The sequence below is a fragment of the Eschrichtius robustus genome, chromosome 1 (genome assembly GCF_028021215.1).
Source record: "Eschrichtius robustus isolate mEscRob2 chromosome 1, mEscRob2.pri, whole genome shotgun sequence".
In the NCBI taxonomy this organism is placed as follows: domain Eukaryota; kingdom Metazoa; phylum Chordata; class Mammalia; order Artiodactyla; family Eschrichtiidae; genus Eschrichtius; species Eschrichtius robustus.
The window spans coordinates 22,111,008-22,126,352 of record NC_090824.1 but is presented as its reverse complement, the minus strand read 5'-3'; the positions used below and the strand labels follow the sequence as shown (position 1 = coordinate 22,126,352).

Genomic DNA, 15,345 nt, shown 5'->3' with positions numbered 1-15,345 from the left:
CACTTTTCTCATTTATGTCAATAATGCACCTTCACTTAAGTTCCTCTTATTAAATGTCTAGAGTCTCTCAAATGGTAACAGTATGGACGTTCCCATGGTTAGCAGTTTCTATGACTCTGCTTACATTTATTCAAATTTCATTTCCAGCACTATCACATTTTGTTTCTTCCATCTTTGTTGGTCAATTACCTCTTTCAATTATCCTCTTTTATAAAATGTGTGGGTTTATCACTGAGAGTCATGGAGGCAACACAACTGCACAACTTATTGTTTGTGTATGAACTGAATAACAGATGCTCGGTGACCTATCACCAATGACTTTGAAAGGAGTGGTGTAATTGATCACCTATCATGATGTGCATCTGTTATTTACATAGTGATGCGTGGACTGAAGAGCTGTCAGCAAAGTTTGTACTTTATGCAATTACTCATAGTTAATATATTGTGGTAACAAACTTGAACCATGTGGTTGGAACCAGTTATTATTTAAATTTAACTAAATAATGGCAACTGAACCTCATGCATATGGGAACCATGCAAAGCAAGGACTGCCTGTATATATAGAATTCAAATACACAATAGCAAACAAATGATGGGAGGGTTTTAAATAGTGTTAATGCATTCTAAGTTCTTTGAATTGTCTGGGAAATGGTAAAAGCACTAACTTATATTAGACTTTTACAAATAATGAATAAATATTCTAATCCATAGGGCAAAAACTAAAATAACTGTAAAAGAATGGATAAATAACAAGCTAATAATAGTGAGGAATGGAATAATAAAAATTAATACAAAAAGGGCAAGAAATTAGAAGAAATAAAGAACTTCTGGAACAAATAGTAGATTTAACTCCAAATAACCAATATTTACATTAAGTGCATAAAAGGACTAAACACTCCAATTAAAATACAAAGATTGCCAAATAGGTTAATTTAAAAATGCTGCTTATAAGAGACATACTTTAAATATAAAGATATAGAAAGATTGAAAATGTAAGCATGAAAATATTAACATGCAAACAGTAACCAAGAGAAAATTGATAAAAATACACCAATATGGGCTTCCCTGGTGGCGCAGTGGTTGAGAATCTGCCTGCCAATGCAGGGGACACGGGTTCGAGCCCTGGTCTGGGAAGATCCCACGTGCCGCGGAGCAACTGGGCCCGTGAGCCACAACTACTGAGCCTGCGCGTCTGGAGGCTGTGCCCCGCAACGGGAGGGGCCGCGATAGTGAAAGGCCCGCGCACCGCGATGAGGAGTGGCCCCCACTTGCCGCAACTAGAGAAAGCCCTCACACGAAAACTAAGAGACCCAACACAGTCATAAATAAATAAAATAAATAAATAAATAAAGTATTAAAAAAAAATACACCAATATATATAAAGCATGAAGCCTTGCTATATATAAAAAGAAATTTTACTACGATATAAAAGAATTACTACACCCTGAACCAAAAAGATATAATGATTCTAAGCTTGAAAGTCTATAAGAGCATAGCTTCAAACTATATAAAGCAGAAAGTAACAGAACTAAAAAAATAAAATAGATAAATCCACAATCATAGTGGGAGTTTGTTTTAATATAGCTTCATCTGATAGAACATATATACCAAAAAAGTAAATAATAATACTCATAAGAAATTAATATCTCGGTAGCTTACAAAAAATTAAAATCAACCATATTCTCTGACTAGTAGGTAGTACACTTCTAAATAATCATGGATCAAAGAAGAAATCACAACACGTACTAGAAAACAATTTTAACTAATTGTCAATAAAAATATGACATATCAAAACCTGTAGGATGCAATTTAAGCCATACCCAGAAGAAAATGTATATATTAGAAAAAAGGCTGAAAATAATTCATTTACATATCTTTCACAATAAATTTATAAAGGAACAGTGAATTAAAACCAAAGAAAGTAGAACAGTACCCAAGAAAACTGAGAATTCAGGTCATTAAGAACAACAGTTAAAATTCAAAACCAAATCTCCAGACTCCAAATATAATGTTCATTTATCATACCATTTTGCTTCTCTGCCCCACTCACCAAAAAATCAAGGCAACTGATTGTAATAAAGCTCTGTATAAATCCTGCATCTCTTAAAAGCAACTGTTTTGTTTTATTACAGGCTTTTTCTCATAAAGATTCTAGTTGTTAAGATTTCTCTTATAAATATCCATCTTCCCTCTCTGAGCAAAACTGTTAACTTCCTAAAGCAAAGGAAACTATTAAATACAATGACTACAAGGATGAATTTGAAAATGGGTTTTTAAAAAGATATTTACCTTATATATATGAGGTATTGAGAGCCTAACATCTTAGTAAGAATAATGCATCTTGCATTCTTCAAATCTTCCTACTATATATCCAACATTATTATCTGCAAATGGTGCTAGTCAACATGAAGGATAAATAAAGACTTTGGGTGCCAAACATCAATAATTTGTTTAATCCACAGACCGCATAGTACTGTCAACCAAAATTTCCTGGGATTCCTGAGTACAGAATTAAAGCCGTCTGATTTATTTAGTAAATAGCTCTTCACCATGTTGGATTTGCTGCAAGGGTAGGTACTAAACTGAGGAGTACTGATTTCAAATGTCAGTGCATGTTGCCAGTGCTTATTGAAATGCCTCAGTGAGAACATCAGCGGTTAAAGAACATAATGTTATTCTGTTTCGTGAATATATTTCCTTCCTCAGCTGCCCTCTCTCTACCCCTTTTTGACCATGTGATTTGGTGAATAGACTGATCTAGGGCTACGGAGAACTCACACTTCATCATCCCCACTTCTAATCATCTCTCCAATGCCTTTTCAACCTTTTCCTGCCAAAGCTCAATATTTGTCCTCTGAGATGGCTTCCCAATTCATGTTTAGATTTTATTCCCTGATATGAATTGGGGTGGTAGAACATAAACATTGTTTCTGTTAGTGACCATGAGCTAGGTTTCCAAAGATACAAAGCTACCCATTCATTCAATAAATACGGTATGTTTAACACTGTGCTAAAGCTGTGGTAATTGCATCTTACAGCTAAACAGACACAATAATCCACTATTCAAAATAGTGGATTATTCTATTTTTATCCAAACCCTCTTCCCCTGGCCTCTGTGATACCACACTCCCAGCTATCCTCCAACCATGCTGGTCAGTCTTTCTCATTCTCCTTTGCTGGTGTCTTCTCCTTCCCCGCTTCTAAATGTTGGGGTTCCATATGGCCCAGTCCTGTGTCCTCTTCTCACTCCACATTCTCCCCCATGTGATCTTATCCAACAAGTCTCAAACTTACACATCTAGTCCAGGCCTCACTTTTTAAGTATTGGGCCATTAACCTATTGGTCTACTTGACATCTCCTCAGATGTGTTACATCTCTCTCACTACTTCAATACCCCAAACTGAAATCTACCTCTCCTCCTGAAATCTGTAACTCCTCTGATACTTGCTGAGCCTGTATATGGCACCTCCATTCGCCTTACTGAAAATCCCAGACACCTGAAGGGATCACTATATCTTCTTTCCTCATCACCCACTTCTAATCCTTCACCATGTCCTGTCCATTCTACTACCCTAATATATAAAAAAGTCATTCTCTTCCTCTCTGCTGCCACCACCCTTGTCCAAGCCACCATCATCTCTTGCTTGGACTACAGTAACTTCATAGCCTAACTGGTTTTCCCAGTTTTGGCTTCCTCTAATTCATTTCTGCACAACAGCCAGAGTGATTTTTCTCTTAGGATAAATCCAGAGTCTTCAACGTAAACTTCCAGGCCCAGGACTTCAGCCGGCCCTGCCCACCTCTGCCTCCTCATCTTGCTCCATTCCTGCACACCTGTGTTCTTTAGTTCCTTGAATAGTCCAAGACCTTCTCCACCTTAGGGCCTTCACATCCTTTTGCCTCTGTCCAGAAAGTTCTTTCTCTCTCTCTTTACCTGGTTAACACTACCGATTATTTTTTCAGCCTAAATATTACTTACACATACCCTTGATCCCACCTAAATTAATCCTTCACTTGAATTATGATTGAACCCTTTATTTTTGCTTTATAGAACTTATTAAAATTTGTGAGAACAATGCAAATGTGTGATGATAATAATAAATGTTTCCACAAGGCAGTGTGTTTTATGTGCCAATTACTCACACCATCAAACCAAAACCAAAAAACGGGGAACAATTAGATATATTCTAAACATGCACTTTTAAAATCATGAATTGAAGTAGAAGGCCAGTCTGAATTAATGAAAATTACAATTGATAGAACATTTAGTATTATGTGTGAACATACACAGATGCATATATGTTTAGCGTCCTTAATGGAGAATTTACCATGTCCCAAGCACTATGCTGAATGCTCAACACACATATTTACTCACTTAATCCTTGCGACAATACTCTGAAGTAGCTACTATTTTTTTTACAGAAAAAAATGGTGTTCAATAACTATATATATTTATATATAAAGTGCATTTTATGTAAACATCACATAACTGGACCTTGCTTTTCTGTCTAATCTAATAATCCCTACCCTCTTTTTTTAGTCCATTACATTTACTGTAATTATTGATATGATTTAAACCTGCCATTTTCCAATTTGTTTTCAATTTTTCTTCTCTGTTCTTTGTTCCTTTATTCCTCCTTTGTTTTCTCTTGGATTAATCAGGTTGTTTTTGCTTTTGTTTTTGTTTTCTAGTATTCTGTTCTATCTCCCCTATTAGCTCTTTAGCCCTTTGTAATATTTTCTTGTGGTTACTCAAGGGATTATAATATGCATCCTTCACTTATCATAGTCTACCAAGAACGATTATACCAATCCCCATATCATGTAAGAACCTTTTGAAATTATAATTGCATTTACTCTCTCCCATTTTTTGTTCTGTTTTGTCATATATTTTATTTCTATATATGTTATAAATCCCACCACATTGGTATTTTTTTAAAGAGTTAATTAACCTTTAAAGAATTTGAGTAAAGAAAAACTAGTCTTTTATATATATTCCCATATTTAATATTTCCAGTGTTAATTCCTGCCTGTAGATCCAATCATTCCCTTTAGCCTGAAGAACTTCTTTTAGCATGTTAGTGTGTTTCTGTTGGCAACAAATTTTCTCAGCTTTCACTTATCTGAGGATAACTTTATTTTACCTTAATATTTAAAAATTAGTTTTGCTGGGTATAGAATTCTAGCAAGGCAGTTTTTTGTTTCGGCCCTTTGAAGGTATCTTTCTATGTCTTCTGGCCTCCATTGTTCACTCATATTCTCATCATTGTTCTCCTATGGGTAACATGTCCATTTATCTCTGGCTGCTTTTCAGGCTTTCTCTCTATCTTTGGTTTTCAAAATTATGTACCTAGGTGATATTTTCTTTGTCTTTAACCTGCTTGGAGTTTGCTGAACTTCCTGGATCTGTGGATTTCTGATTTTGTTCAAATTTTGAAACTTTTGCCCAATATTTCAACAGACTATGGTGGAAGTGACATCATGCATTTTCAGGCCCAGTCTTTAAGAGAACTGGCAGCTTTTAATTTAGACTCTTGGAGCCTTGAACCACTATGTAAGAAGTCCAGCTACACTGATGGGAAGACCATATGGGGAGGCCCTGAGATTACGTGGAGATGGAGAAGCAGCCAGCTGAACCTAGCCTTCTAACAACCCGCATCAGAGCCAGGCATAGAAGCACTACCGTCCTGGACCCTCCAGATTGATCCAGACACCAGCTATATACCAACCAATGATCCTAGGGGATGCCACATGGGGCAGAAAAATCGCCCAGTTTAGCACTGCCTGAAATCCTAATCCACAAAATTGCGAGCTATAATAAAATGGTTGTTATTTTAGCCATTTAGTTTGGGGTAATTTGTTATGCAGCAATAGATGGCCAGAAGAGGTGGGACACTGAGAATTTGTAATAGAAAACTACAAGAATGGCAGGTTACTTTGCAAATTATTGAGGGTCCTAAGTGGTTACAAATCAGTTCTCCTCAGTTCTAAATTTCAGCTAGGATACTGGTTGGACCCAAAAGTGTACATATGATAAAGATTTATAACTGTAAATTGATGAAACACTAGCCACATCCGTCTTCTATTTCATTTCCTTTACAAAGAAGCCAATAGCATACAGTAGACGGTTGCTGTTGTTACTCCTATTAATAGTAGCTACCAATTCCTGGATGCCTTTTATGGGCATGCACTCTGCTAAAAGTGCTTCACATACACTGTCCCACTTAATCATACTAAGCCTCAGTTTCCACTATGTAAAATGAAGATGGTAATAAGTATCTCACAGGGCTCTTACCCAAGTTTACTCAGCTAAGAAATTTCAGAGTCAGAATTTGAAACCAAGAGTGTCTGCCTCCAGAACCAATGCAAACTCAAAATATCTCTTTAATTAAAAGAAGAAATAATTGAATAAAGTGCTGCCCTCAGAAATATGTTTTTACTGTTTTGTAGATTTTGGGGGTTTTGCTTTTGTTTTGTGGATTTTTTTTTAAATCACAAGTAAATAAAAATTCTACAGCTGGGTAGGTAAAACGTGTGATTTACAGCAGATAGTGAGATAAGACTTAATTTTGCTGATTCACTGAATTGAATCAAGTGGATTTATTGGAGGTTTTGAGAGCACCAGTCTTAGTCCTGATCATTAAATAATCATGAAAGTAGCTGTATACATCCTCCAGGCATATATACACTACCATGTGTAAAACAGATAGCTAGTGGGAACCCCCTTATAGCGCAGGGAGCTCAGCTCGGTGCTCTGTGGTGACCTAGATGGGTGGGATGGGGGGTGGAGGGGTGAGGGAGGTCCAAGAGGGAGGGGATATATGTATACATATAGCTGATTCACTTTGTTGTATAGCAGAAATTAACACAACATTGTAAAGCAACTATATCCCAATAAAGAAAAAAATAAATTGAAAAAAAGAAAAATCATTTTTATAATGTTCTATTTCTAGTGGAAAATCTGCTGATAAACTTACATTTTCCTCAATCCTCTTCAAAACTCTGAACATTTATAAACTCTCTTTGAATTAGCATCTATTTTTAAAATTCCTCAATAAATTAAAAATGCATCAAAATCATGAATATCACCTTCCATTATAGATTATTTTTCCCCAGTTATGTAATGGAATGTTAGTGGTAAAATACTTTATCGATAATTATCATAGTAGAATAATTAAGATATCTCTCACTGAAAAGCCTTGATACACAGTAGCAGAGACAATAAAACTCAGAAAAGTCTGATGGGAGCAGTAAGTTGTTAACTTTGGAGTATACAGTGTAAAACCTCTCCCCTGACTTACGAATCTTCAGTAAAATCTACATTGCTCACTTTCTGATGTGAGTGGATTCCTTACTATCAGCAGGCAAGCATGATGGGACAGTCCATATCTGGGTTACATTTTAGAAAAATGTGACTACAACAAGTATTTTTTAATCCTGTAACCTGGTGTTGAAGAAGTCCCCCCCAAACTAAAATTGATCCATTAATAAGCATTTTAGGATAAAGTTGTTCAATAATTTTGAGTCATTAAACTTACTCTTATCTTAAATAAAAAAAAGAAAATGTAGGAAATAACTTATTCTGTGAACTTATAGACTATCACTGAAAAGTGAGTGTTAGTCCAAAAAATCAGTACTTTAGAAGCTAAGGATCAAATATATACAAGAGCTTTGACAGCCTTGTACTTTTTAACCCAGTAATTCCATTTCAGTACATTTTCCCTAAGAAAATAAACACAGGAGTGAGAAAAAAGTTCACATAAAAAGCCATTTGTCTCAGAATTAATTTATAATAGCAAAAATTTGGAAACTACTCAAATGCTTAGGTAGAAGAATGGTTTAGTATGAAATATTGAGCAACCATTAGACATCTTTTGTCATAGACTAATCTCAGAGGAACTGCTTTTGACACAATGCTATTAAAACAACAACAACAACCAGATATATCTACGGAGAGAAAAAAACTGATTTTCTTTGGATCATGGAATGATGGGAGATGTCACATCTTTTTGATGTGAAAGTGTTTACAAGTTTTACAATGTATATAAATATATTATCTTTACAGTAAGATGAAATAAACTTTTTAAAAATTAAGGAGTCCTTCAATATGCATTAATTTTGAAATTAATACTTGATGTTAAAATACATGGGTGATTTATTATGTGATAAAAGCCTATCACAAAATGTTACTTCAACATTAATTTACTTAATTCTTAGTCCCAGTTTTCACATCCGGTATAGTACAGCATTTAAAGTATTTAAAGTAACAAAATTCTGGCTTTGCCAACATAGTCACATCTTGTTTTTAAAGTAGTTAAATAATTAGTTGCTACTTCCCTACACCTCCTGGAGCATGCAGTGAAGTTGCACATGATAGATGTCCACTAATTATGTGTTTAACTTTAACGAATCTCTCCACACTCCACTCACTAGAGTAAGTAGATCTAGTTAGTCAAAGTCAAAGTGGGCTGCCTCCCATTTTTTTGAACCATTGCCACTTAAAAGCAGACTAGAAAAAAACTCTGAAAATCAAATTGAAATAAGAGTTGCAAAGGATCTGGGACTGGCTGAGAGCTAGGTTTTTGGTTAATGTTCTTGCTCAGTTTCTTGTTTTAAAGAACACAGTCTTACACATTATTGCATTTGTATTTCTTAAGAGTCCAGCTATGCTGACTGGGGCAGCTTCTGTTCTCTTCACTTACTTTAATTCAGTCTCCGTGGCCGGTGGGAGTCTGAAGCTTTCCTGTCGCCCTTGGCCCCATCTAACTTTGCAGGTGAAATGCCAACTCGACTTTATTATCGCCCTCAATTCTTTCCCAGTTTGGCGTGCTTTTCATTCATGGGCTGGAGATGTTTAGGGTATAGGCAAATATCTCTAAGGCTGAGGATCACAGTCAAATGCCAGGACAAATGCCTATTGAATAACTGAGGTGGGAGGGGGGACAGGACAATGGAAGAAAATCAGTAGTTGGAAAGTTCCTTCATAGGAGGGTTTAAGCCTTCATTTCCCCCTTTTTTGGCTGCTCCCTCCCCAATCTGAGAACTCCCTTCTCTCACCTTGCTGATTTCCCTGTTCTTTCGGTTTAGACTGCGTACTAAGTACCTGCCACAATGCCAGTTGTTTTAAACAAACCAATTTCTCTATTTTTGGCTCTTATTGAGAATTAACAAATATTTCTCAGAAGAAGAAAAAAATCCAGAATCTAGACGTATGATTAAATGAACCTAATATATGCTAAATTATTAATCTGCTGTCTTGTGAAAACACTGCACACTGGGCATCATTATTAGACTTTTCATCTAAATGTCCATTTTCTGTGAAATCCAATGAAGGAAAATTAAGCAATAATGAGTATTTATATTTAAGCTCTGGTCAATGATCTCCTTTAAACATCATTTAAAAAAAAAAAAAAAGCTGTATTTGGAGTTAGAATTCCTAGTTTAAGGCCCAGAGTTGCCTCTAACTGTGTAACAGGAGATAAGTCACTTAACCTTTCTAAGTGTCTGCATTGTTTTGTCTGCAAAATAAGGATTATGTTACCTGCTTCTCTAAAATCAGTTCTATTCCCTCACTGGTAGAACTGTTCTGAGTAATAAATATACCCAATCCCTTTTCGCCTTATAATTTTCCAAGGCTGCGCTTTTTTCTATTCAATAAGCTTCAAGATCCTCAAGTATTTCCCTGACACAGCTAAATCGCCCCACTCTGTGGAAGAGCGTACTTGAAGATTTAAGCAGACTATTTGGCACTGCATATTAAAATTTTTTATATAGGATATATATTGCTTTGGGTTTTTTTTTAATTGGGGGTTTTTTTTGCATGGCTTTTATTATATTTTTTTCCTCATTTGAACAAGATAAAATAAAAAAGTGAAATTCACACATTCCTAGCCTCCAAACCTTTCTCCTGGAGATGACCACTATTAACAATGTGCTCTGTATTTTAAGAATTTATTGATGCTTGTTGTATGAGTTTGGGTAGGCTAATTACTGTAAGAAATAGACAAAAATAAAAATATGTAAACCCTAAGGTAACAAGTTTATTTCTTCTTTATGAGACAGTACTGGGTAGATGAGCAGGTGGGCAGGGTAGCCTTCCTCCATGCAGTCACTCAGGGACCCAGGCTGCTGATCCAGAGGCACTGACATCTTCAGCTCTTGTTCAGACTCACCCTGCAGGACATCTCTATTCCAACCCACTGTGCTGCAGTTGCATATAGGTTTTCTTTCTCTCGGTGTCCCCAGCTTCCTGGCCGCATATCTGGCCTCCTGCACACTTGAGCCATAATTGCTTTACTGAAAATTGTGTGATTCAAATTCACCCTCCCAGGCATTCTTGGAACTCATTCCAGTTTGGATTCCTATTTCATCCTTCCTATCAGAGGTTTCTGGTACTTACCTCTACACCTCCATTGCTTTTTTTTGAAACAGCTATACCAGCTGCATTCACTTCTGACATCGGTCTCCATTTAGCTAAACTAAACTACTGGCAGTCCATGCCCCACTCCCCTTCTTTGTTTCAGCAGAGATTTTATTTTTCTAGATTTATTGAGATATAATTGATATATAACATTGTGTAAGTTTAAGGTATACAATGTGTTGATTTAGTATACTCATATATTGCAAAATGATTCCCACCATTGCACGAGCTAAAACACCTCTGTCCCGTTACATAATTACCATTTCCTTTTTGTGGTGAGAACCTTTAAGATCTCTTGTAGCAACTTTCAGTGATACAATACAGTATTATTAGCTATAATCACCATGCTGTATATTAGATCCTCAGAATTTGCTAATCTTATAACTGGAAGCTTGTACACTTTAACCAATATCTCCCCAGTCCCCTGCCCACACTCCCACCCCAGTCCCTGGTAACCACCACTCTACTCTCTGTTTCTCTGAGTTTGGCACTTTTAGATTCCACGTGTAAATGATTTCATACAGTATCTTTCACTCAGCAGAGATATTTTAAAAGTCATTTGCGAACAAGTGTTAACCACTTACCTCAGAAAGCGGCTTCTTTTGCCTGGTGTTTTCTTGCGGTATCTCTTGTCCATCTTTCCCCTTTTTTCACTCATACATTTTCCCTGAAAAATCCGTCTCCTCTTTTGTGTCTCCCTCTCTCTGCCTGTAGCCTCTCTCACCTCTTTCTTCTCTTACAGCCGCCATGTTGGTTGCCAGCCTCATTTAATCAGCTGTAACCAACAGCTGTGGTTCATTTCCCTTTCATTCTCTATCCCTAAAGTTGATTCAGCCAGACTACACTCTTTTATTGTGACATTCTCTTGGGCTGCTCACTCAAGTTCACTTGTCCAACAGTAGTCACTCATGGAGCAGTTTTCCAGACTGCAAACCACACTCAGTTGTCAAACTCTTCTAACTAGTTTACATTTGATTGACAGACGTTCGAACCGTCCCCTCCAAATGGAAAGCTCTGGCAAGGAGTTTACTGTTCACCACACAGAGCATCTCAACTCAACAGAGTCTTAGAGGGGCACGGTGGGATTGCTATGAGAGTGTGCAGTGGGGTAGCCAATGGTCCGAGTTTACCCAGGATAGAGGGAGTTTCAGGGATGCAGGGCTTTTAGTTTCAAGCCAGAGCAAAATTTAAACCATCTAGTTTAAAGTGGGTCTTTCTATGCAGGGTCTTGGTTGGATAAAGATCGTGATATGATAGTTTAGGATTAGTGAACACAACAGGCAAAGATTTTGAGGTGAGGGTTTCTAAGAGTTTTGGGATATAAACTGTTGAAGCATTGATGGGTCTTTCAAGAAGTTCCCAAAATGAATAATAAAGTTATTTTCCTGGGCAAAAGTTATGCTAATGAAGACAAGGGACCAGGAAGGTTATGCTAATAATAGACAGTAAGCTGAGGTGGGAGAGGTGGGAGACAGTTTCTATTCTCAGAGTTAATGCCACTCTCTCTTTTCCAAGGTCTGTTTCATATCCACTGTCCTTTGTCAAATGCAAAACCTAGTGGGGTTTTTTTGTTCATTTGGTTTATGTTTTTAAATTTTTGAAAACATTGCATTACCTCCAACCCCAAGTCTCCAATGTCTGCTCCAGCTTTCATTCCACTCAGGAGAATAACAATAATAAAACTATCACCTATAGAGCCTTCACCATAAGCTAAGACACATGTCAAACCCCTTATAGACATTATTTGACCCTCAGAAGAGTCTTATGAAAGAGGCACTATTATTGTCCCTATTTTACAGATGAGGAAACTATGGCTCAAAGAGGTCAAGGAACTTGTCCAAGGTCATGTAGCCAGAAGTGGCAGAGCCAAGATTTGATCTCAGGTCCATCCGACTATTCAGTAATAAAAAGGAGCAAATTACTGATATATGCTACACGTGGATGAACCTCACAAACACTCTGTTAAATGAAAGAAGCCAGACACACAAGACTACATATTTATGATTCCATTTATATGAACTGTCCACATAAGGCAAATTTAGAGGTAGAAAGGAGATCAGTGGTTCCTAGGCAAGAGGCAGGGGGTGGGAATTAATTGCAAATGTGCATATGGTTGTTTTTGTCATTGATAGAAATGTTCTAAAACTGGATTGTGATGATGATTGATTTTACAATTCTGTAAGTTTACTAAACATCATCTAATTGTATCTAATCACAACGCATGAAGTTAATGGAAATTCTCATTCAGTAAAACTGTTTAAAAAATCCCAGAGGCCAGATTCTAAGTCTTCTAGTTGTTACCAGCAACCACTAGGTGCAGGTTCCTTTAGGAATCAAGCCTTAGGTGCCATTCAGAAGGGGATAGACTATAAGTCTTACTAAGTTTTCCTACCCTCTTCACATAAGCCTAGGGAGGGCTTTTAAACTCTTTTAACCAATCTACACATATTGAATACATTTAATTCTACCAATGAGAGCCTATTTCTAAACAGGCACTAATTTCATTATTGCTAACTGTGCATTTTGATTAGCATGTATATAAACCTAAGTAGATAAATTATAGACATATATGATATTATCACATGTGCTCAAGAGCTTTCAATTACTGATATAGAAAAATAAACCCAAGTGAACTCTTAATACTCACTACCTCTACTGCCTCTGAAATAGCAATTGACAGAGGAGCCTCACTGACCTTATTCCCTTGCTGTAATCCGTTATATAATCCACTCAGACCCCCACTCCAGGGCCAGGTTACTTGCTGTTGTTAATAAAGATATCTGCCCTTAACAAACCATTGGAGAGATTTTTCTTTTGTATTCAAATCTAAAAGGAAAAAAAGGCTCTGAGACTGTAGATAAGAGAAAGGTCGCCCCAAAATTTAAATGGATTGAAACTAAGCCAATGATGAGAGCTGAACAGCCATTGTGTCCCTGAAAGGAGCCAAAAGTAGCTTGTTGTGGATGGGACTGGCTCCCGGGAGGAGAAGTCCCTGGGGCACCACGTAAATGTGTATTCATCTCAGGAACATTTGTTAAACCTGATTTATGTTGTTTTATCTCTTACAATAACAGAAAGGGATATATTACAGTGAATATATTTCTTGTACTTTTACAGAGAGATTCGGAATACCAGAAGCTTAACTTACATAGACCACGGCGCCTTAAAAGAGCTCCCCCTTCTAAAGTTCCTGTAAGTATTAACTCCTGTCCCTCCTACCTTTTTTTTTCTAAGAGAATTATAATGTAGGAATATCCCTAGGATGATGCGGGCCATTTTAGTGGTGTGTGGCCTGGGGCAAATCACATCCTGTGACTTACTCCCCACCTTTTCCCATCAGGCAAGGTAACAGGTGAAATGATCCACATTTTAAAAACCTATTCAAAAGTCAACACATAATGCTGGGACCAGAGACCTGCCCCAAGAGACATGAGGGAGAAAATGCCATCATGTATATATGGTCTTTAAATGAATATAACAAAACAAAACAAAAACTTCTGAAAGCCCACCGGTCAATTTTGTTAGGAAATGGGTATCACAATATTAGAGTGACTGTTACACAAAAACAAACAGAAAACAAAAAAGGGTAAAACCTAATCTCTTAGAGCTAGGGGGACAAACATGGAAGGGACAGCGCTTACTGCTTTGCTTTGGTGACACCTTGTGAGCTAATTGTAACCTCAACGAGAGCAGGGACCACAACATTTTTGTTCTTTGTTGTATCTTTACTGCTTAGCGCCTACTGCCTAGGTACTCAAGGAAGTGTGTTCAGTGGATGTGTGTGTATGGCCTCAGGTCTTCTGGGTACCTTCCCTTCTTCCCTTCTTTCCTGCTCACATACGTTGTAAAAAATTAGAACACAAAAACATTATGAAGGAAAATAAAGCCAACCTTAATCCCAATACTCAGAAATAATCACTATTAACATATTAGTTCATTTCCATCTAGGGATTTTAAATAAAAGTATATATCCAAATGTATTTTATGAAATTAGTCTTTAAGGATGAATATAGAGTTTATCTAGGAAAAGGAGGGGGAGGGGTAGAAGAGAAATACAAGTGGATGGGATAGCATGGTAAAGATACAAAGGTGTGGAACCACATGCCTTGTTTGGGGAATGAAAAATAGTTCAGTATTGAAGAGGTAGGGGTGGGAGATGCCAGGAGAACAGAAGAGGATATGGATGTGAAATGTGGCTGAAAGGGTATCTGGGGAGTAATAAAAATTTATTGCACAAGGCAATCACTCCTGTGTGGACTTTGAGTTTCAATCCATCAGTAACTCTTTGATATGATGGTCCCCTACTATGTGCAGGGCTCAGTGGGGAACATGTAGGATAAAAAAACATTGTCCTTGCCTTCAAGAAGCTTACAATCTAGTTAAAGAAGATATTATATATGGAATTGAAAAGTTCCTCCCCTAGGAGAACAATGGTAAGTGACAAATAAGGGGTACATACATTATCTGGGGGTGCAGGTAATTAGAGGAGACATCCAGAAGGAGATGGACTTGTTCGGGGTTTTGAAGAATAGACAGGTCTTGGTCCAAGTCCCTAATATGGCATTTCCAGCCCTTTTCAGTATGGTCCCCACTTAACTCTGGGTCTCCCCACCCCACTCTTCCACATAAACAGCTATTGCAATTGAACTAGTTTGTTTACTGTTCTTCAAATATATGTCATGGAATCTTACATCTCTCCTTTGTTATTTGGAATGTCCCATTTGCTTTTTTGAGATCTCAGGCTCTGCTTCCTCTTCAAATCATATGCCTTCTCCTCTAGAAGGAGTCGGGTCAGAATTTGCCTTTGATGGTACAGCAATGGGACTAGAATTTTCTCTACTGGAAGACTTCCTTTAAAGATTTACTGGTAGTTACAAGTTCTCACCATGTCATACCGAAGCTCTCAAAAAAATCACTAAATCCA

General features: G+C 37.1%; 1 protein-coding gene across 2 annotated transcripts in view; it reads left to right on the top strand.

Moving 5' to 3' along the window:
* TSHR (thyroid stimulating hormone receptor) overlaps nt 1–15,345 on the top strand; it is a 154,223-nt gene that overhangs the window by 95,347 nt on the left and 43,531 nt on the right. For both annotated transcript variants that reach the window (XM_068557754.1, XM_068557822.1), the window contains exon 4: nt 13,539–13,613. In XM_068557754.1, the coding sequence (XP_068413855.1) occupies nt 13,539–13,613 (75 nt within the window). The remainder of the gene's footprint in view (nt 1–13,538; nt 13,614–15,345) is intronic.